Source organism: Lygodium microphyllum, chromosome 29, assembly GCF_053477565.2.
Source record: "Lygodium microphyllum isolate KBCC chromosome 29, Lygodium_microphyllum_v1.1.10, whole genome shotgun sequence".
Taxonomy (NCBI): domain Eukaryota; kingdom Viridiplantae; phylum Streptophyta; class Polypodiopsida; order Schizaeales; family Lygodiaceae; genus Lygodium; species Lygodium microphyllum.
In genome coordinates this window covers 101,355,714-101,380,589 of record NC_141163.1, presented here as the reverse complement: position 1 = coordinate 101,380,589, position 24,876 = coordinate 101,355,714, and the positions used below count along the sequence as shown (strand labels likewise).

Here is a 24,876-nt window from a genome sequence, read left to right as displayed (position 1 = left end):
TCCCCTTCGAATAGGATTTCAACCACCAAGAAGCGGCCATGAACATCATTTTTAATAAGAACAGGCTGATATTTGGCATGTACAATCATGAGCACACCCGAATAATGCATAGCCTGTGTTCCTGCATAGAACAAACGAAAGCCATGGCAATCCACAACTTTACCGGCGTCACCGTGACTCTTGTGCTCAACAGCGCACAGGACATCCCACTGATTCTCATACAATGCCGTTCACATGGCATGTTGCTTGTGGCGAGAACAAATCCCTCGCACATTCCACGTGGCCACTTTCATGTGTATACAAAACACAATCAGGTACGAGGCACAGCTTGCCTCGATTTGACTTTGTCGGCGAGAATGTCCAAGACTCCCTCATCCAAGAAATCCGCCAACACCGCAAAAGAGTTCTGAGGGCCAGATTTGGAAGTAGACGGCATATCTGCTTGCTTGGGGTTGGAACGTGGGTAACGACGATCCCACGGAGTAATGACGTTGCCCCTGGTATCAAAAGCCAACTGTGCAGGTGGGCCCTTTAGACGATCCGAATACATTTTCCTGGCTGGTTGATGACGGGGAGCTGAAGAAACCATAGCAGGGGCAGAGCGCTCAGAAGACATCATTTCCTTCCTGCGCATGTATGTTCGCATGGAATCTTGTGAGGTAGTAGGCACAGTACTCTCCATGCCAGCACCAATCCTGGTGCCTTTTTTGGCACGTACTTCAACCCAATCAGTGGCACGAGAATCCAGACCCGAAACCTGTTGTTTACCTTTGGCCAGAACTTGAGGCGGATGGATAGTATCCTGCGACGGAGCATCGCACACCATATCTTCCATGGGCGGAGCAACATGACCCGTATCTGAAACGTGTTGTTGCTCAGGGCATTCAGCCATAAAGTGTCCCAACTGTCCACAGGAAAAGCAATGGCCGGCAAAATTGCCCCATTTCAAACGAAAGTGTAGCGGATGCATGCCAGAGCAATTGAGGCGTAACCAAGCAAGCCGTTTCCTTGCAGTATCCCATAACATGCACAAGCGGTTGCGATTCACAGCCCTGAGACTGGGAGGGACCAGAACCGTGCCCACAGCGGCCATAGCGTCCTTCAATAGCGGCCAATAAATAGCCGGACAATTTTCCACTTCTACCCACACAGGGCATTCACGTTGCAGGAGGCGCTGGAAATCTGCCATCGGGCGCCATGGAACCACATGAACCAACCGACGATCAAAAAACAACGGCAGTTTAGACAGGAGAGCAGCACGGTGTGTCTCGGTTTTCAAGAGGACCTCAAAAAAACCTCGGGATCCAACAAAAATCTCTTCAACACATTCCCCTTGTAGCAGACTCTGCAGCAATTGGCGAATACGGGAAAGCAGCGGGATTCGACCAGTGAAGAAGAGAATCACCGCGCGATCATAAAATACCGAAAAGGAGCGTAGGACAGTTTTTGGGTCGACGGTTGCTTCCAGAACATCGTCTGGAGCAGAGTCAGAGAAGGCTTCCTGATTATGTTGAACATATTCACCAAGCAGAGTGTTGGCAAATTCCAACAGATGCTCCCAGTCCATCTCCTGAGAGTCCACAGAATCCGAAGCAACCTGCGCATAGGAACGATCCGGAGTAACACCTATCTCTTCCGGTGCATGCTTGGTACGTTTACCCGCAGGCTGGATGTCAGGACCCGGGGGCAATTCTTCAGTGCACGGAACCATATCCTCCGGTTCCTCAGCATCAGAGTCCGGGCCAAGTGCTGCCACCGTTTGGTCTATGAAATCCAGATCCAAACCAGCCATCGTGTATGACGAGCTGATCTCGAAGACGGGCTGACCGACAGTGCAGAGCGGGACCGCTCTCTCTCTCTCCCTCTGCTTCTCTCTCTCTCTGTGTACAGAGCCGGGGGCACACTATCCCGAACGCTGCCTCTCTGACGATGGTCAGGTTCAGGTTTTTACAGGAGCTGGGCACCTCTGCACGAAAGGAGGAACGCACGCAGGCGGAGCCTCGAACGGCAGCACAGGCGAAGTAGACGGGGCGGCTGCAGACGTTTCAGCGGGACAGGCAGTAGACAGGGCCGTGACTGACAGGAGCAGGCAGCGTCTGACAGGCGATGGCGGCGTTTAACAGGCGAGGGCGGATAGGTCTGGCGGGCAATGGCGTCTGACAGGCGAGGGCTGATCTGATAGCGAACAGGACGACGTGCAGGTCCCGCGACGGGTCGGACAGGTCAGACGGGCGATGCCGCAACGAGTCAGGTCGGGGCGAGAGGGCGCAGGCGAGACGGGGCGAGGGGGCGCAGGTAAGGGCGACGGCTGGGGGCGCGGGTCGCAGGTCGCGCAGGCAGCGGCAACAGATCACGCACGACGGGGCTTCGTCAGGGTTCCTTAGTCAGAAGGAGGAACGAGCGTCTTCCGGTACTGTGTGAGAGATCTTTCTCTCTGGCTGCTGCTTCTTATCTTGTGTGTGTGTGTGTGTATGTGTTTGTGTGTGTGTGTGTGTGAGTGAGAGAGAGAGAGAGAGAGAGAGCTGTTAAACTCTGTCCTGCCGCGTCGCGAGGCCCTGCCCCCTCTCTCTCTTTCTCTCTCTCTCTCTCTCTCTCTCTCTCTCTCTCTCTCAGACAGAACGAACCCTGCACTGGACTGACAAAGGTGCTCAGGCAGCATGCGAGCAGGAACAAACGCCCACTGGGCAGGGAAGGCATGTCCACAGGCAGGGAACACGACGCCTCTTTCCCTTGCTCGCTCACACTCTCTCCCTCACTATGTGGCAACCTGGGTGTGACAGGCCGCTTCTCTTTGTTGGCGGGAACGGTCGAATTGGGGCTTTCTACAGCACAGCGCCTGAGCTGATCAGGACGAACACGATCAGGAGGACTGCAGGCCAGCAAGGCGGTCGAAACAGGTGGGCAATTGCAGAGTGGAAGGTCTGTTTCGACAGGGCATACACAAGTCCAAGCGACAGCAGGGACACGCACAGGTGCAGGCAACGGGAGGCGAAGGCAGTGACACGCACAGGTCCAGGCGATGGCAAGCAACGGGCACAGGTCCCCGGCGACGGCAGGGCCACGCGAATTCTCTCTCTCTCTCTCTCTCTCTCTCTCTCTCTCTCTCTCTCTCTCTCTCTCTCTCTCTCTCTCTCTCTCTCTCTCTCTCTCTCTCTCTCTCTCTCTCTCTCTCATGCAACATAACCATGGTGAGCATTTGACGCAGACAACTGCTTCAAAAAACTAGTTGGATGAAAAGTGCTAGTTTTGCTTACTGTAGCTAATATAGAAATAAGAATGGCCTCACATTCTTTTAAAGAAAACTAAGCACTAGGACATATATATATATACAACATTGGTTACCTGGTTGCAATTGCCTGTTCCACTCCTGAAGTACCTGATGAAGGAGCAAGGCGTTCAACATAGACATTAGCTCCAAAGTTTTGGCAAGGTGAAAAATGAAGATGTGCATGCTGTCGTGTAGGACCGCAGAACAATTCATTACCTTCATCAAGGAATTATACACAGCATCATCCCCATCACAGCATATTGGAGAGCCAGCACGAGCTTGCATCCGGCGCAGCAATGCCCTATTGGCAACTAAGATTCCCCTTGTCTTGTCAATCAAATCCTACAAAAAATTATGAAGGATCATGTTAATAAATGTGGACGATAAATAAGGTTTAAAATCCTCAAACATCAACCAAGGTTTCAAGAAAACACAAGTGCACCCCAAGTCCACCAGCATAATACGAGACTGAGACTCTCAATTCCATTATGGCTGAGCAAACAGCAACGTTAGGCCATTTTGTTCACTGTTGGTGCATCAATAAAATTTTATAGCTCGATGGTTTTGGAGTTCAATGTACCTTGTATAAAGAGCTATTGAAAGTTTTTTCTAGATGTTACATCCTGACCTGTTTGTCAGCATGAAGCTTCCTACATTGTTCCTCCAGTGAAGGCAGTTCATCTTGGATCCTCTTAATACGTGACATGAGCTTCAATGGGTCAACCTATGATAAATAACACTATGCATGTTAACAAATATGAACTGACATAAGTTACATCATGGATGTTGCACAAGAATATTATGGCGAGGCATGCTTACATTGTCTGAATGAGTTGCGGCAAATTCTTCTTCCAACTTGTGCTGCACATACTGTACACTTGCGACACTTAAGATCCCAACATGAAAAGGAAAATATCCTTACCCAGATCTCATCAAATGCATCAGAAAATAGAATATCACCTAGAGGAGAATTTAGGTGTCATAGCTTCAAATTTTATATGGGAGCAATCTGAATGAAAAAAGCCTCACATTCTATCTAGAAGGGGATTTAGGTGTCATAACATGAAACTTTATAAATGAGTAGTCTGAATGAAAAGGACCTTTCCATCTACACCTTAATTCCTAAAGAAGCATTTACATATTATGGCTTGACACTTAATCCAATATCAATCTGAATGAACAAAAGACCTCTCATCACAAAGCTCTGAACACATTTTCTTCTTCAGTTGAGCATAAATCTTTTCTTTCTACTTTGGACTAAAAGAGATGGGCAACTCAAATCAAAGTGGCAAGTTTTGGCACTACAAGGCAAATGCAGAAAGGCAACAACAAACATCTGTTATGTATACCATAGAAGCATGATTTCACAATACCAATAACAAAACATGTGCTGTGAAGAAAGACACAGTTAAATAAGCTGCCACTACTGCATGAAACACAGCCAATCAAAATCTTGTTGCAACAGTTCATTCAGCCACTGAATATAGGTCTACACATGTTGGTCTCTGTGTCAGAACTACTAAAAATAATCAGATGTGCAGAATTCTGAGATACAACCAAATATAGATGCAATGATCCACCTAAACAGGTGGTCTCATAGATCAGGGGCATTATACATGTATTGTCTTCCTATACATGAAGCTCGAACACAAAATTCATCCTTATAACCTGTCACCAACACAGCAAAATGTTGTACAAACAGCAGACTGTCAACAGAATTAGAGCAGCATTACAGTAACAGCACTGGAAAGAATACCAATGGAGATGAACATCAAGCACAAATCACATTAATGCTGACATCATTCAGATGTGCATTGCACTCTTAGTTCAGTCCTTTGCAGTCAAGGACGTTCTTGACTGCAGAAACAATACTTGCTTTTCCAATCTTGATTCTCTTTTCTTTTTGCAAACATGTATGATCTTCACGGCTTCATCCCTCTGGTTTTCTAGCTTCTTCCTTTGAGGATAAAGATCTATTTCGCAAAGAACTCCACACGGACAGCAGGTGTGACAGTAATTGTTGATGTAAAGAGCTATCATACAGAGGGCTGTGTTTGATTTATTCACTTGATGGATGATGCCAATAAACCAAAGCAACCCCACAATCCACCGATTAAAGCACTTCATGAAAGAGGAGAGTGGAACAAGTATGTTGAGAACTCAGCTAAAAGCTATGGAGCTGAAAGACGGCAAAGGCCATAAGATTGGGTCTGTGTGATAAAAGAAAGTAAGTGCTTGCACAAATTGTCATACGCATTCTATTGCATTAAGCCTCTTAAAAAGAAGTGATACACGCTCCAGCCAACCTTTGCTTCGGTCCTAGAGAAACAAAGGTTCCAGTCTCTCTGGCTATATCATCCTTGTTCTCATTATCATTCAGCATTCTACAGATTGTATTCTCCATGTTGTCATACATTCTGCATTGTGTTTTCTGTACCATTTCTTTACATGGTATTACAGCAGAGGTGCCCTAAGAGCTAAAGAGCCACTTACCAAACTCCTCACAAAATCTTCCATACATTTGCCTCAACCAAGAAAGTACTTGTCAGAGTGTGCAATGGAAGAGAAACATGAACACAAAGAGAAGAGAGAGATGCCAAGAGAGAAGAGAATGAAGCGATAATTTGCATGGAATCTGAATGGAAAGCTGAATATAATGGCAGACTGATCAGTCCCCACACACAACCCAAGGGATCAGTGAGGGCACTGGATCAGGCTAACGATGATGGCTACTCTAGAGGCAGAGCATGTCAGAGATGGAGTGTGTTTAACCTGCAGAAGAAAGCTGAATGATCTGCCACAAGTGGAGGAGGGCTATACGTAGCCAACTCTGCCAAATCTAGCCAATCTAATTAGGCAGCTCAATAAATGATGCAACCAACCAATCAAATCTAGCCAAGTAGCTTGCACTACTGATGAAAATGCTAGCGCCACACTCTACACAGGCCACCCATGATCTAACCACTAAAACAGACTACCCAACCACCACTGTAAAAAAATGCAAGTGTGTGGGTGCAAATGTAAACACACTCGAACCTCACCGAAAAAGAACTGCACAGAGCTCCTATCTCTCCATCAAACTCCAACAGAGCTCACAACTAAGCGATAGCAGACTGACAAAATACAAGCTAACACCCCCTCTCAAGTCCTAGGAGTGTTTGAAGACCCAAAGACCTCATGTGATGAAGCATAAAACTTGAGACAATGGCTTTGTAAAGAGGTCCATTGCATTGTCCTCCACAGGACAATAGGCCATCACTAACTTGGAATCCACGATCCACTCCCATACAAAATGGTACTAGACCTCTATGTGCATGAAGGACAAGATTCTTCACCAAAGCTAAGGCACTATTGTTATCCACTCGTAGTAGCTGAGTGGGTCTTGTCTATGGAAACCCAATCTTCGTCGGCAACCACCGAAGCCAAAGTGCCTCCTAAGGAGTAGAACAAAGTGCTCGGTACTTAGCCTCCATAGAAGATAATGCCACAGTAGGTTACTTTCACTATTCCATGAGATAGCTCTTGATCCAAGGGAGAAAGCAAAAACTGTAGTGAAGCATCTAGACTTCATATGGCCTACCCATCTAAGCCACTCCATCCAACGAGAGTGGTCCCCTTTCCATACATGATCCAGCAGGATCAAGTCCCCTAGAATAGCACAATAGGCACAAGATGGCTCTCCAATGAGCCTAAGTAGGAATCTTCATAAAAGAAGACAGGCCACCACAAAAGAAATGTCCAATCTAGTATGGATAACCCAAATCAAGATCCAACAAGACACATGTACCAAGTGGCATTGGAAAGGGGATCTCTGATAGTCGCCATCTTGGACTCAAGGTCCATGGGGCATAAAATGGCCTTATACTCAACCATACCAAACTCTGAAAGAAGCTCACAGATACACCTGTGCTTGGAAATAAAGATGCCCTATGTCAACTAATAAATCTCAAGACCAAGAAAGAAGTGTAGGATCCCAAGGTCTATCATATCAAACTCCCATCACAAAATCTCTTTAAGTCCAATCCCCCTTCTGTGAGTCACTCCTTGTAATAATCAAATCATCTACATATAAGATAACCAAAATATACATGTCGTCCACAATCTTATAAAAAAGTTTGGGTAATGATCCGAACAATGGAAGCCAACTTTGTAGAAAGAACCCATCAATATGTTGTCTATTGGTACCAAGCCCTAAGAGCTTGCTTCAAGCCATAGAGGACCTTCTGCAACCTCTAGACATGATCCTCCTTCCCTTGCACACAGAAACCAAGAGACTAACCAACATAAATCTCCTCCTCTAGGATGGCGTTCAAAAAAAAGACTTTACGTCCATCTAGTAAACCGGCCATCAGTGATGAGCTACAAAGCCAAAACAACCCAAATAGTAGATATACGTTGTAGGTGCAAAAGTCTCTAAATAGTCCAAGCTTGCCTTCTATTCAAACCCCTTGGCAATGAGCCTAGCTTTGTGCTTGTCCAAGGTGCCATCAGCCATGTATTTGGTCTTGTAGACCCACTTCACACCTATCACCTTCCACTTCCCTAGAAATGGAACCAACTCCCAAGTCGAATTACGCTTGATGGAATAGAGCTCATCTTGCATAGCACAGCACCATACATCCTGTGAAAGAACCCCATAAATAGTGTTAGACTCATGATCCTCTAAAATCCAAGACATGAGAGGCATAGTTCACACAAAGTCAACTACTCTCCCGAGCTTGTATCCTAACTGAACATGGAACAACAACAGGCTTATCCTCCTATGAGAGATTAAGAGCCCTCCGCTACCTATAATGCACATGTCTAGGATAGGGACTCCCCCTCACTAGGTAAAGGTACATCCCACTCATCATCAGAAGAAGAGTGCTCCCCCTTGGGCAGCTCAATACCCCTTAAAGACACTTGAGTCGGATGGGGAAGGAGTAGAAATACTCAACGAAGGAGTCGTCAAGGGTGGAAGGGGAGTTAAAGGGGGAGAAGAAGAGAAAGGGAGGGGAGGGAGGGGAAGGAGTCACAGATGGAGGGGTGATGATGGGTAACCTAAAACGAAGGGAAGGGACCTCAAGTTGCTTCTTGCAGAGCTACTACTTTGCTTAAGTTGGTGCATATAGACTTGTATATACCTATAGGTTGGCAGGTCTCCATTGGGAAGGCCAAATATCTAATGCTTATTGTTGATGATTTTAGTAGGTATATGTGGTTGTATTTTCTAGAGTACAAGAGTGAGGTATACTTCGACTTTTGTGATTGATCAAATGCAGACTTCTTTCAAGGTTCATGGTATAAGAATAGATCATGGTGGAGAGTCTTGCTCCAAGTTTTACAAAGAGCATGGCATTCAAATGGAGCATTCTCATCCAAACACACCATTTGAGAATTGTGTGATGGACAACACCGACAAGCCCATGCTTGAGATGGCTCGGTTTAATGTTGGAGCATCGAGGTCTTCCTCATTTCCATTGGGGTGAGGTGATTGCTACAACGGTACATATTTGCAACAAGTCTCCAACTTTGGCATTATAGAATAAGACTCCATATGAGGCTTTCTTTGGGAAGAAGCCTTTCGTGTCTTATTTTCGCATCTTTGGGTGTGATGCCTCTATCCATGTGGACAAGAAGAAATGTAAGAAGCTCAACCCACAATTAAAGAAGTTTAACATTGTCAGTTATAGTACAAGCACAAAGGGTCACAAGCTTTATAACCTGAAGACAAGAAAGATTGAGGTGTGCAAGGATGTGGTATTTGATCAAGTTGCAACCTCCTTATCTATAGAAACACCTCGCCCCCCTCCCCCAAAAAAATAATAATAATTTTTAAAAAATGCAAAAAACATTTTGGTCATTTTCCACATTTTCAGTTTGTTATCCATACTAAGAACCATGCCCAACATCGGTCATTGCATTTCCCCCTTCACCATGTGAGTGACCAAGGAGTGATGCATCCTCTCCACTTGATCCCATGTCACCATGTGAAGACATGTTTGCTGTGATTCACTCTTGAGAACAATTTCAGCACTAATGCAGTAGTCCCAAGCTACAATCAAGTGCCACGGGCCCACCAATTCAAAGGATTTGATGGTATCCCAACAATGGAACCATGAAACCAGCCTTCCTTCCATGGATGGGTGGTAATTTCCTAATTACAACTTAGTTACAGCAACAACATTTATTACAAAACTGAGAAATGCAAATTAACTCATAATCTTGGACAATGAACATCCAATTGGTCCCAAAACTAGCACCCCTTTCGATATTACTTTAACTCAATTGAAAAAGAAGTTGATGTACAATGGGATTTTTTCAATCCCTTTCGGTATTCCAACTTTCCTTGCTGTCCAAAATGGCCAGCAAGTCTTCAATCTGATTTGCCCCTTGATTCGGGCAGTCAATTGGCCTTCATCCACTTTGATGGAGATAGAAAATGCCCCAAATTCATTGATTTGTTGGTCCCTCCACTTGAATTTGACTGAGAACAACTTCAGCCTTGTTGAATCCAAGTCTTGGAGCTTCCAATTTCTAGCATGCTTCCCGAGGCTACTACTAAACCTTAATTTCTACCACAGATTAGGATTTATAGTAGAGAAATCTGAAATTTCTCAGTCTTTGGTAATCTCAATGTTATAATCTTCGAAGTAAGGCTGTAGAAAGGCTGGGAGATAAGAGAGAATGCTGAGAAGAGAGAAAATTCAAACTTTCTTCACGAAGAACTGAAGATAATAAGTCATTTATTGATGTTGGCCTATCAAACAGCCATGGAAGCTATCACCTACAACTTAGGACCACTAGATAAACTACTTTCCCCTCCTATATACTACCATCTACACCACAAGGACCTTGGGCTACTATCACTTGCTCCTGGAGGGCTTCAAACTACTGTCACATATTGTAGAACTGATCCATGGTGTGGTTGCAAATCACATGAGCAACCTCTTCTTGCTCTCTAACAACCTCCTCCTCTCCCACAATGGTTCAAATAGACTCCACCAACCCACAAAAACGTTTTTTCCACTTGCATGGGCAAGTTTTGCCAAGTGATAGCCTTCTAATCCTATTTTCAATATTATCTAGCCTATTAAATATTAATTTTTAATCTTTAAATACTAAAAATTAATCTAACAATTATTTCAATGCCCAAAAACAAAATTCTAACTCTCCAATAATTAAATTGACTAGGCAACTTCCATTCCCAAGCGTCTTTGTGTCATCTTTGACCATGAGATTGACATTAGGTACCATTAAACGCGACTTCTCTAGCATCACCAACTAACACTTATGGCCAAATGAATGACCTGGGCCAACAATTGACACTAGATACCACCAAGTACATATATAGCATTACTTATACAACAACTTTTACCTTTGACATCCCGTGATTTCCTCCGGTGGTCCTAGGCTTGTAAATTTACTCTAACCCCAGTTACACCTCACATATGCAACATTTGTGATTAAAAATTAATCCACATGTTAAGTGAGGTTTCAAACATACATATCCTCTTGACAGTAGGTCTAGTGGATTGCATCTCAAAATGGTAGGAAACAAAGGCAAAGGCAACCCCAAAGTAACCTACAAAGAAAAATCACAGATGCTAGAGAGCCTATTGTCGAAGAGCCTCGAGGGGATGACTATAAGGAAGACTCACCTGATTAGGGAACCTTCAATGCACTCAACTAAACCCTACGCCAACATGAGATGCGCCGTGCACTAAGACAATTATATGGTCTCCAAGCATAATGAAGTGGTATCAAAATTGGATCAATTGATCGATTATATGGCCCACACGGATAGCCACTCCAAGATGGACTTGTTTATTGAGTAAAATTCCCTTTCTAACAAACAAGCCATGCGTACATAAGCTCAAACCCAACCAACCTTGGATAGGCTCACAATACTTGTCTCTCAAATGGCTATAAATCATTCACAAGACAAGAGAATAGAGAAGAAACCAAATCGAGGCAGCCCACTCCACCCCCTGATGCAAACTTTCAATCCAACTTGAGGTAGCCCACCCCAACCCCCAATGCAAACTCACAACCCTGTATTATTGGGAGTAAAGGCCTCCCCATCAACAACTTTGAAGTGGGTGAGCCTTCTAATAGAAACGAAGAGCTGATGATAAGTACCTTCTCTATATACCCTAACATGAGAGGTCAACCCTCACTTTTGAGTAGATTTCAGCATCATAATGCACAAAATGGGCAGCATGCATATAACGCGCAGCATGGCCACAATGGGAAGCATGCATACAATGGACAATCTACATATAATAGACAGCATGGCCAAAATGGGCACCATGGGTATAATGGACAGCATGCTGGCCAACATGGCTTAAATGGGCAGCAAGGTGCTTATGATCAAGAGATCCAAGACAAGATAATCCTCACTAAACACACAGGCAATCATCGTCCCCATCGGATCTAGAAGAGTGGACAGTCAAGTTGGAACCTTATTTTGATCTCTACCCCAAGACGGATGAACAAAAGATTTATTTTGCAACTCTCCATCTTAAGGATTTTACACACTTGATGGCGCTATGTCAAGTGTGAAAATCAACCTATCCATGGGTGTGAGGACTTCAAAGCACACATGGTGCAAGAGTTTGTCTCTCTGGTTGAGACGGAATAGTTGGCCAAGGATTGTACCAACTAAACCAACGTAGCTTATCCATGAGAGAATATAGAAACCAATTTCTCAATTTGACAATGGATGTGGAAAGTGTTAGTGATGACACTAAATTGCATAAATATATATATGAATTGGAGCCCAATTTGGCCAACTGATGTAATTGCACAAAAGCCCACTACACTTTTCCAAGCAATGGAGCTGGAAAGGTATACTCATAAATACAAGAAGGATGTTGGATTTCAGCACAGTTCTGGACAGCAAAGGGCTGTAGCTAGACAAAGCCCTCAAGGAGGTGCTTATGGGGGAAGCAACATGCCTTATAGCAGTCGGAAAATATCCATTTAATGCTTCAAAACAGCAGCCAAATTTTAGGGCAGCAAGCAACTCAAAACAGGCTGAAAATCAACCAAGGAATGCTTTAGCCCATCACAGCCCAGGGGGCCAAAAATTCATCCTGGTGGACCTCTTTAGAGAGCGTAAAGACAAAGGCTTGTATTTTCAATGTGGAAAAAAGTACATCGCAGATCATGTATCTAAATGTGCTTACAAGAGGGCTAAACTCAACAATATGTATGTCTAGGAGGATATGGAAGAAGAAGATAAGGATGACACCATGGATCACTTCTATGACACAACAAAGATATTGGATCACAATTGTCCTTTTGACCGCGGTGGCAGTGCGGAGACCCACACATGTATGGATAGCCTCTACGCTCCTAATGCCCACCATGTGAAGATATGCTAGGGTTTGCACTCAAGAAACACAGCATGTATGACCAAGACTAAAACACAAAGACTCAGACAAAGACGAGAGCAAAACTCAAACCCTAAACGCAAAACGCAAAAAACTCGAAACTCACACACAGAGACAAACATAGAGAGAAGAAACTCTAAAGTAAATGAATGTTGTAAATGCATGTAAGAGTGTACAGAATATCCAAGGGCAAAGCAATGCAGTATCAAAGAGTGATATCCATCTAAGACAGATCCCAAGTGTTGTGACCACCAGTTGGAATGTCGGAGTGTGGGAAATACCAAATGCTGATCACCAAAGTGTCAAAGAACTAAGGCGACAACAGGAAAGGTGTTTACTGATGTAGACGGCCTACTGGACAGCAAAAACGCAAGTACTACGGCAGCCGCCCAATGGGAGAGATGGCAGCAACCTGTCACTTGGCACTAGATGCTAAAAACGCAGGCTAATCAGGTGTTATGATGACACAACAGATGGAGATCTCCAAACAGCAAGGCAATGGTTGAAAATAGGCCGCCTAAGGCTGGATAGTGATGGGTTGCAGCCAATGATGGTTGGATAGTAGATGGTAGGTGACTAATGGCTGAAATCTACACACTAGAGTGAGAAACCTGATCAAAAGGATAAGGCTGAATGGTAGGCAGCCCACCTAGTTATAGATGTTGAAGGGTGTCCCAAAAAATTAGGGTTTTGGGAGACCACTGAAACTCTCTTAAATTGCACAACAAATTTGTGTTTTTCATTAATTAAGCATGTTTTGGGACTGTTTAAAAATGCTAATTAGCTGTAAAGCATGTTTTAGCTCAACACCCCCTCTTGAGCCCAAAACTGAGCCTAAAAGAAAAGGTCGACAATGTTTAACCCCGAGGCATCCCATCCCAAAGTAGCCACGGCATCAAACAAAGGATGCATGTCGGTTGCCCAGTGGCCTACCAAGACCACAACAGCAATGGTTATCTTACCCAAGGGAGTCCAAGTAGTCACCCTAGAGAACACAGCATCAAACAAAGGGTGTACATCAGCTGGCCAATGGCCTACCAAAGCCCTATAAAGACATATGGAGCCACATTGAACCTTTTTTTTTTGTGAAAAGTTAATTTTAGGAGTGGTGGCCAATTAAGTAACTATGACCTAGAATACGAGAGTAGGGATGGTACACCCAACACATCACAAAGCAATACAAGCTTACCCAACCAATCGAGGATGTCAATGACGAGGAAAAGGTGATGAAGTATCATACGAAGAAGGACGGTGGTGTGATCTACCAATGGAAACAACTTAGGATCTGTCTAGTGGTGCTCTGCATAATGAAATGCATAGTATGCTACATGCTAAAGAATGCTCGTGCAACAAGTGCCACTTGAATAGTCTCTCATGGAGAAATTGTTCACTTGCCCAAGCACCCTAGTACAAAAGATGATAAAATCATGCAATGCGTAGGAGAAGATGTAACAAGGGGAGGGAAGGCCTATGTCAAAGATAAGTGCTGAAACTTGTAGAATACCAAGAAGGGTAAGAACCCCCTCTCAACCTGGATGTCGATGCCGAAGAAGAAAGAGAAGCCTGAGAATGTCGGTCTTCATGTGGTGCTAAGAACCATGTGAATAAAGATGATGAAGCAACCCTACTGGAAGAGCAAGGATAGAAGTCATCGGCATGATAACATCAAGAGAGATATTGCACGATCCACCATAGGAGGAAAAGCTTCCATGCTGGTAGAAGAGCAAAACTCCAAGTAGATGGAACCATGAAAGGAACGACGCACATCTCCTTTCTCCAACTTAGGAAGGACCGGTGCAAGCCTACACATTAGCCCTACATTGAAATACAAAACCTTGCAAAAGAGATAAAAGAGCTACGATTATCCGCGTGCAACATATCCAATAATCAATGGAACAAATGGAGCAAAGGATGTAACAACTTAAGACGTAGACTTACTGGACTAGTCAACTTGAGTGGAGACAGTCGCACCAATCTATGATGGTTTTCTAGAAGAAAGATCCTAGACCTTGGTACGGCACTCCTCGTCCACATGGCTCAACCTCTAGCAGTGTGTACAAAACTTATCTTTCTTAGGAATTTGTTGCCAGAGGAATCTTGTTTCTTTGGTTCTATCAGAGGAAGTAGTTTCACTCTTGTTTTGGCTTGCCTTTGCATCTTGCAAGTTCTTGCCACTGGTGGTTTTCCCTCTCGAAGAAGAGGCAACCAACCCTCGCCCCTTAGAATGGATGTGTATGGAGGACTTCTTATGGACTTCATCATGCACCCTCACATAACGTAAGAACTAATACTCGAAACTTGTAGAAGGTCAACAATCTAGATAGTGAGATAATGTGTCGGATGAACTGAAAGTATTTGTTGAACAACTTATTCAAGAATAGCATAACTTGATCTTTATCTGACTTTAGGGAGCCAATAGTAGCAAACTCGATGAGTAACCACTAATATTCGGCCAACTTGACTTTCAGATCATCCCCTTCCTTAATGGAAAACTCCTAAAGCTCAAAATCAAGATTGATACATCAAGTGGGATCTCGATCCGCATAGCGGTCAATGAGATGACTCCATTGCTCAGATGGGAGGAAAAAATGCTATAATTGAGAATGGAATTCAAAAAGAAACCCTTGCATTAACTCAATATTGGATATAGCATTGTGGGCTTTCCCTTGGCAGATGTGATTAGGGTGAGCTAATCGAGGGTCTGAGGCTTGATACCAAAGATGAGGTCCGAAAGTTCTTGAGATTCAAGCACTTATACGATATTTGACCAAGTAGTGAAATTTGAACTATTAAAATGAGTCTTATCCACAAAGAGATTTGAGGTGCTCGATACGCAATTGTTAACCCCAATGCAAGGCAAAGAAAAAGAAAGTAAAATAAAATTCAAGAAAATTCAAAAATATGAAAAAAGACAGCCCGACAGAAGAATTAAAAGGAGAAAATGCCAAAAACACAAGGGCAAATACAAAAGGAAAAATATGCATTTTAAAATGCAAAAGCGCCCCTAAATTTTTATAAAATAGCACCAAGCTTCCTCCTGTGCAATTTGTGATGTATAGACGAGCATAGATAAAGGGACAATGTAAATAGAAGAAAATAGGAAAAGAGAACCTAAGCAAGATGGCCGGTCATGTAAAAAAGGAAATGGGTGCCCAAAAGGGATTAGGACATGTATAAAAACCAAAAAGTGAATAGAGAAGCTCATTCTTAGTATGTGGCAAAAAGTGGCTCTCCTCTTCTTCTTCTCTTCTTGTTCTTGCTTGTGCTTGAGAGAGTGAGTAAAGAAATGTGAGAGAGTAAGGGATCATGGTGGAGAAGCTCTCCATCTTCTCCTCTCTTCTTCTTCTTCCCTTCTTTTTCTCATCTCTTGTCTCGCGTGGCTATGAAGCATGGAGCTTAAAGGTGGAGGATTGAGGTTGCTCGAGCTTGCATCTCGGATCGTGGAGCTACCAAAAGGTTCGAGAGAGAAGGGTACTCAATCGGATATGGAGGTAAGCTCACTAAACTCGTAAGGTAGAGAATACGCACGACTATGTGAGAGGTAGCCATTAGCATTCAACTCAAAACACTTGAAGCGGTCTATGGGTCTTGGGAGTCGAGCAAAAGCTCCCACATTTTGGTTCCGTTGCCGAGACAAACAAATTCGAGCCTTGAGTGCTTGCACACCCTAATCGAGGATTGGAGTAGGGTTTTCCCCGAACTGGTGCTTGAGGTAGATAGGTAGGAAGAAAGGGCGTTTGATCTTCATTGCAAGTAAGTGTTTTGGATTCTTGAAATTTAGATAGATTGATTTCATTAGCATCGGTATTTGCTCGTGATTTTGTAGACACTTAGGTAGGAAAAATAAGAAAAGAAAAAAAAAATACAGTAGAGTTTTGCTGTAACAGCAAGCCTAAATAAGGGTGCAAAAGAGGAAAACGAGATTGGAATCCAAAAAGAAAGAGAAAGAAGCATCGAAGGAGTGTTGGAAAGGGAGTTTAAGACCCTTAGGGAGAGAGAGCTCATTTTCACTTGCAAGGTTTGAGAGAGAGAGTTGACAGGTTGCTGCAAGAGACAAGGGGGTAGAGATCGTATTGATTCACACGATTCGAGTGTACACGACACCTATAGGTGAGCTACCTCACTTATTTATATGCCATAGATTGTGTCGGGTGTTTACAGAACGCTCGAGTTGAGAATCGAACCCAAACACATCGATTTAGGGTCGTGCTGTGCATTTGCACAGACGGGATCGGACAGTCCAATCCGATCAAAAACATTTGATTCTCAAAATTAGAATCAAACTAGGCCATCTGTCCAATTGGACATCCACCCAAACTTGAAAATCAAAATCAAAATCGGACACCGAACACCAAATCGAAAATCGAAAATCAACAGTTAGAATTGGATCAAACGCTCCAAAATCAAAAATCAAAAATCGAAATCAAACGCCCGATTTTGGAAATCGGACAAAAATTGTCAAAATCGGACAAATGAACAAAACACAAATTTTGACCTACTCTAACCTGACCAAACCTAGATAGGGGCCAGACCCTAGCTGTAGGACACCCCAGTGAGCTCCCAAGCAAGTAGATAAAACAAAGAGTAAATTCTCCCAAAGACCTGGCACCCAAGAGCCCTAGAGTGATTGTAACTGCTAACCACGCCCAATAGAGACCCTGAGCAGACCAAGAGGGCGGCCACAATTCGTACCTTAGAGTCACATCGAGCCGAAACCGAACGGAGGGAGCAAGACTTGCATTAAATTTGCCGCATTTGCACATCACAATATTTAATCACTTGGAATGCACATGAAAAGTTGAAAGCTTGATTTCATACGGTGCACAGTCAAGAGCACTATTCACAAGGCAGTTGCTTTAATTAGAGGACAATTTGGAATAAAAAGAAACTCATACAAGATAACGTAAACAGAACGAACCCATCATTACGAGAAGATCCCAAACTTTCAAGCAAGAGACTCAGGGAGCCAAACCGCTTCGAGAAAAAGATGAACAGCACCATTAGGGACTCCTCGTTGCCTGACTTGATTAACTTGATCGACACCTTAGTGGATCGAGAAACAACGGACATGTTTGGCCCTAGCAACTATCATGAAAACGATGAGCTTGACGTGGAAAATTTCCCAATCAATATCCAACAGATGATCAATCGATATGACTTGTAAACCAAGATGGAGCATCACAGTAGGCCAACTAAGGACATCATAGCTAACCTTGAGGAAGAGCGGAAATTGGCAAGGAAAGCGTTGCAAGGCATAGCTGCTTACAATCAAGAACAACGAGCTCAAATGCTAAGGCAAGAAATAGAAATGCAAGAGGTCCAATACGTCTCAACGCTTGCTAACTGAAATCTTAGATAACACAACTACAGAGCAAAGTGGAGCAGCCCTAGAAACTTTGTTGCTAGCAAGATTAGGAATCACTCTAATTTCAAAGAGCCAAACGAAGATAACCGTAGTTGCTAAGCAACTTGACAAGTATCAGCCCGATAACGACCCATATAGCTTCATAGAGCAGTTCGAGCAGATATGCGAGGCGAACGGATTGACGAACCCTGCCCAACATGTGCAAGCTTTTGATCTTTGCCTTGAAAATAAAGGACAAACGTGATACACTAGTCTAGACAATGCCGAATGTAACAACTTCAATAATCTCAAGAGTCTCTTCATCAAGAGATTGCCTGAGGAAGAATACCCGAATAACCTTATCGTCCGACTAATGAGCGTCAATCAAAAAGACAAGAAGGATATTCAAGATTATGTCACCCATGTGCAGAGTCTCTTTAAGAGAATCCCAACCGCAGAGCAACCTAACGAGAGAGTAATCTCTACCGTATTCATAAGCGAAATTAGGAGTGTGGAGCTTTACAAGGCCTTGGTGAGCAACTCGAACCTACAAAGGGACGTGCTAGCCAGGGGCTTTGAAAAAGCCATATGTGTGGACGACCTACTCAAAGAGAGAGACTCGAGGCCACAAGCCGAGATAGTGCAGCCTCTAGAACCTCAAAGAGAGCTACAACCATTAGCGAGAGACCTAGCTAGAGTAACCAAGAGAAAGGAAAGAGTCTTGACTCAAGCTAGGAGTTGGCAGATGTAAAGCTAGAGCTAACCAAGCTCCAAGAGATAATAACAAGACCTACTCGACTTACGTGCAATGCGTGCATTGCGGAGGAAACAACCTCCGGACTGGGTGCATGGATCTTAGATCCAAAGCTTGTGCCAACTGTGGTAGGTTTGGCCATGATGCTATGCATTGCCGTTTACTAAGGAGATTACCATACCCACAGTCATACAGCCAGCCAGCCATACTACTTGGGAAATAGACCGCCACACTTCGGAAGGGGAGCTCCATTAGCTCTCCCAACGCCTAATGATGCCAAGCCAATTGTCCCTCGAATGAACATTAACCCTACAGGCATACCTAGACCACTTGGACCCTTTGTGACCCATCCACCGAGAGCGACGCTCCGATACACTATGTAGAGAAGCCAAACGAGGATGACACATACGTATACCCTTACATCTCTTACGACGAAGAGGGCAACCCCATTCCGATGGATTTTAGACCAGTACCGATGATGGCATTAGGCCGGGGAAGGGATAGAGGCCTAGGAGAACAAAACCAGGAACCAATCGCATGCTGGACTTGTGGCCACCCAAGGCACATCTCATCTTGCTGCCCTAAACGAGAGTAAGCCAATCGAGAAAAAGTTAACCTGAGATGCCCTAAGTGTGAAATCACTCATTTGTATGCCGAATGCCCCAAGTAAAAACAATCCACTAGCTCGACTATCGTGCCATTTGTACCTTTGGAACTATTTGGAATTGAAACACTCGATGGCAGGGCCACTCCCATCTCATTGAACGTCGTAACCAAAGCACAAATGAAGCAAGCCGGCATTTCATTGCCAGGACCTAATAATCTAAATACAACCTCAATGGAAAAGAAGACTCGCCGAAGGAAAAAAAAAAGAGGGCTAACTCAAAAGTAACACTAAAAACAGACAGTGCGACCACGCTAATGAAAGGGAAGCGAGTCAGTAATACAGAGGCTGAGACTTTAGCACCCATGACAATAGACAAGGGGAGTGCCAAGATTGAAAAATATCTCAATCCAAGGCACCAATTAGAAATGGTGGACAAGATAAAGGAGTGGATGAGAGAAGCCTAAGAACATCTAAAGGATGTCGAGCCCATCCTAAAAGATGAGATTGACGAACTCTCCAATGTGAGCACGCCTGTCTCACCAACACACATAGAATCAAGAGAGGCATCCGCACCTCATGCAATACCACAAAGACAAGGCCTAGAAGCCATAGGTAGGCAAACTGCCCAAGATTAGTAGCAAAAGAGTGTAGGGCATGACAAAAGCCAAGCAGCTAATAGCCTGCTTACAACATTGATATCAGCCCCTGTAACTTTGCTGATGGGGAATCTGCTTAGGCAAAGTCCCTCATTATGGCAAGAGTTAAAGCAATGGGAAGAGGGATCTAATGAGTCGAGAGGAACCGACTTGCACGAACACGACGCAACCACTCAGATACCTAGCCTAACACTGAACTCAATGCCTAAGTCCTTGCATGTAAATGCTTTCTGGAAGGGCACAGAGATGCACGCAATCCTACCAATGGTAGCATTAGAAGATGTCACAAAAAAGGGAATAGTAGATACAAGAGTGAAAGTCCATGTGCTTAGCCATGCAGTCCTACAGACTTGGGATAACCCATCGGTGGGAAACAACAAGGTTTAACATCAAACTCGCTAATGGCATGAAAGTTAAACCATTCGGAGTGTTGAAGGACTGGCCCTTGAAAATAGCAAGTGTCCTGTTCTCAGTGAACTTTATAGTTATGAAAGGAGTAGACTACGATATTTTGCTAGGCCGACCCTAGATGTGGAACACACGAGTAGTCAGAGACTAGGATAATGGTCTTATATTCCTAAGTAACAGATCAGAGACAATAAGAGTCTAGATGGATACCAAGAAGACCACATTGGTCAACTTGGATACCATCTCCTCTATCTTAACGAGAGACTCACAATCCAGGAACTCTTACTGACCACTAGCAAAGTATATCCCTTGCCCTAAGGACAAGCAGGATTGGATGCACATGCTAGCCACCATCGACCTGACGTTCTCAAATGATGAAGAGGATTATAAGCAGACTGCAAGGACAACTGGTGAGTCCCGTAGAGCCACCACATCTCAGCTGCCAAAGGAAAAGACCCTACCATCAATGCCACTTTGTATAATAGCCCAAAGCCCTAGCAAACAACCAATACCTACTCCTTTCCACATCTTGTCTTACAGACTTGAGCTCTAGGGGATCCTTGGGTATTTGACAAGATAGTTGGTCACCCAACTGCCAATCTTAAGCCACTCCAAGACCTAATGGATAAGTCAAAATGGCGATAGACTAAAGTACATGACCTAAACTTGTTGTACAACTGGGCATTAGTCACGGATGAGAATAGAAACCTAGACAATGACGGACAATCATAATGTAGCAATTCAGACGATGAGTATGAAAACTCCTACTCCACAAATGAGAAAAGTGAAAAAAAGGCCAAGACGATAGAGTACAACACAGATGGCCAAGTGATCAAACAAATAAGAGTGGACACCAAGCCACAGAAAATCAATAACTTTAGAATCGAGAAGAAAGTCTTTAGAATAGAATGTGATCGCACTTGGTTGGATCACTTAGGCATGATAGACTATGAGCAAGCAAGATTGGTCCAACCAAGTGCCACACCTCTCCTTAGAACAGAATCAATCCTAGAGTTGTGACCACCAAGGGAAACTCTTTTCTCTAGCGAGTGTTACAAGTTTAACTCCGATTCGAAAGTGAGCTTTGAGAGCGACCCAGAGATACCTCAACCACCTAAGACCAAACACACCAAAGGGAGACTTACCGATCCATCTACGGCGTAGACGGTTAAAGGAGGAAAAGAGAAGATAACCAAAGGGGTCAAAAGCCGAACAGCAAAAGAAACCCCAAGACCTACCAAAGCGCTTCACTAAATTCAAAAAAAGAGACAGGATAGTGATCTTGTTGGGAGCGAAGAGACAAGGATAAGCAAGTGAACCAATTGAAGGGCCTACCAAGGTCAAGGAGGCCAACTTAGCAAGGAAAGGAAAAAAAGCCTTGACCCGTGTTTATAGCTGAGAACTTGACTGAGCAAGAGGAGACTGATCTCGTTGCTCTCTAGCAAGAGTACATAGATCTATTTGCTTGGTCCTTAGATGAACTCAAGGGAGTCAATCCAAGAGTCGTAACACTATACACATAACATTCCAGTGACTCTTGATGCAACCCCAGTGAAACAACGACCTTACCCGATGAATCCAAAGCATACTCACGCCAAGAAGAAAAAGATCAATAAACTATTAAAGGCCGGATTCGTTTACGAGATTGAGCACAGGGATTGGGTGTCACCCATTGTGATTGTCCTGAAAAAGAATGCTAAAATCCGAGCGTGTGTAAACTACAAGGAAGTCAATGCAGCGACTAAGAGAGACAATAACCCGTTGCCCTACACAGAGCACATGCTAGAGAGTAACAATAAAAGAAGCCTACAATTTCTTGGACGGCCTCTCGAGTTATAACCAAGTTCAGGTACACCTTGATGATAAACACAAGATAACATTCGCCACGGAAAATGGCGTATTTGCTTACATAGTCATGCCATTTGAGCTAACGAATATGCTCGCTACCTTCCAACATCTAATGTGTGCCATTTTCAAGGACATGCTCAGGCAAGAGCTAGAGGTATTCATTGATGATCTATGCGTACACTCCAATTGAAAGAAACACCTAAACAAGCTTCGCATAGTCTTTGAACAGTGTAGATTGTATAGTCTCTCTTTGAACCCCCTAAAGTATCAATTCTAGGTGAAACATGGATGTATCTTAGGGTACGTGGTGTCCAAGAACGGCATTGCTACTAGCTTCTTCAAGATCAGGGTCATTGTTGACTTGCCACCCCCAACAAACTATAAGGAAGTTCAGTGCTTCCTGGGACACACAAAATTCTATCGATGCCTCGTCCTGAATTATGCATTGATTGCTAGACCACTTTACAAGTTGTTGAGTGCCAACGCGCTTATGAAGAATTGAAAAATGATCTTACCACAACACTAATCTTACAAGCCCCAGACTGGAGCATAACATTCCATATGCATATTGATGCGTCGAAGTTAGCCGTGGAAGTTGTTATGTGCCAGCCTAACAAACATAACCTTGACTATCCAATGAGCTTTGCTAGCAAATAACTCACAGATATCGAGATAAATTACTCCACGACAGAGAGAGAAGGCCTAGCCATGGTGTTCACTATGAAGAAATTTTGACATTATCTTTTGGCTACATCCTTCACCTTCTTTGTTGACCATTAAGCTTTGCTTTATCTTATGAACAAACCTTGTGCTATAGGACGCATAGCTCGATGATTGCTTCTGCTTTTAGAGTTTGACTTCTCTGTGGTTGTATGCAAGGGCAAGCACCATTACATGGCAGACCACATGTCTCACATACCCACAGGAGAAGCTGCTGGACAAGGCATTGTAGATGATCTACCCGATGCACACCTTTTTAGCATGTCCAATTAAAAGAACTTATTCAGAGTCAATTTAACGCCTTATTGGAAAAATGACATAGTCCAGAATCTCAAGCATAGATTGCCTGAAAAACCTATTGAGAAGGCTAGGCTAAGGCGTCTCATCCTTAGGATTCAACCCTATCAATTGATTGCCAGCCAACTCTATAGGTTAGAACAAGATGGCCTATTGCGAAGATGCATATGTAAGCACGAAATGCATGATGTGCTAACTGAAGTGCATGATGGACTTATTGGAGGACACTTTAGCGAAGATACTACAACCCACACAAGGTGCTACAATCTCAACTATGGTGACCCATTTCCGCAATGCTGCTAAGTTTGTCAAGCATTGTGACAAGTACCAAAGGACCAAGGTCCCTATTTGTAAAGATAAGATAGAGTTAACCCCAATCATAGCACGACAACCCTTCGAAAAATGGAGCATTGACTTCATTGGACCAATCAGCTCCGCAGCACAATACTCCCAGGCCAAGTACATCACTGTAGCAATAGATTACTTCACGAAATGGACCAAAGCTCAAGCCACCATGAAGAACAATGCTAGGACTACACCTAAGTTCCTTTGGGAGCAAGTGATCTCATGATTCAACTGCCCCATTGAACTAGTTAGTGACCAAGGCACTCACTTCATTAGTGAAGTGATTGCCCACCTGCTTTCCACCTTGATCATCCATAGGAAATCATCACCGTACTACCCTCAAGCTAACGGTCAAGCGGAATCCACAAACAAGATCCTCTAAAGTAGTCTGCCTCACACAGTGACTAGGACAATAAGCTCATGGCAGCGTTGTGGGCGACTGTCGAGCAAACACCCTTCACGCTAACCTACGGAAACGAAGCGATCCTACCAATATAGTTTTTCGTTCCTAGCCTAAGAGTAGCCATGCAAGAGAGATAGCATGGAACCCTCACGGGTCCATCATCCCAAAACATCACGTCCTAAAACTAGGAGACACAATTGGCGCTATAGAATCAAACGAACGGTTAAGCCACGATAGGTGCCTACAGCCCTATTGCGTGCCCAAGGCTATTATAAAGGCAACAATTCGATTTGGTTGCCTAAGTCCACGAGTGGCATACGTGCCCCTCAACTGTCTACTACTAGCCTATCTCCAAGACTTTGTGAGCCACCTAGAACTGACAAGCCACTTAAGCCAAAAGCTACCAAACCTTTAAACCGCAACTAGTCTCTCAACCAATAACGCAACTTGCTGCCCCTAAACCGACTCAACCTAATGCTGCTAGTGTCCCAACGGCTTCACAAGCAGAAAGCACCATATCATCTGCGTCGCAAACCACGTCTATGACACAAGTGGCTAACACGTGCCTTAAGAATCATCTGAAGCAACAAATACCAACTGTTGTGTTATCTAGCCCAGTCAAACCCCAACCTCCTGCAAGCCTTAGACCCTCTTATAAACAGAGATCCATTCTTACCTAGACCTCCGATCTAGCTGAGAATACGGGGGATGATTTGGTCACATGCATTAGACACTTGGATGCCACCTTCACCATGCTTGCTAAAAGCTATGACCGGTTGGACTTAGGTCTCCTAGAAGAGACTTTAGCAACGGAAGTACATACGTTGCCGTGCACTTGGGGCGAATTCA

The 24,876-nt window shown here is 43.9% G+C and overlaps 1 protein-coding gene across 2 annotated transcripts in view; it reads right to left on the bottom strand.

The window, feature by feature from the left end:
• Positions 1–24,876, bottom strand: part of LOC148010967 (spindle/kinetochore-associated protein) — a 107,760-nt gene that overhangs the window by 64,269 nt on the left and 18,615 nt on the right. For both annotated transcript variants that reach the window (XM_087671668.1, XM_087671667.1), the window contains exons 2-5: positions 4,088–4,138; positions 3,897–3,992; positions 3,485–3,610; positions 3,343–3,376 (exon numbers count right to left, since the gene is read on the bottom strand). In XM_087671668.1, the coding sequence (XP_087527794.1) occupies positions 3,343–3,376; positions 3,485–3,610; positions 3,897–3,992; positions 4,088–4,138 (307 nt within the window). The remainder of the gene's footprint in view (positions 1–3,342; positions 3,377–3,484; positions 3,611–3,896; positions 3,993–4,087; positions 4,139–24,876) is intronic.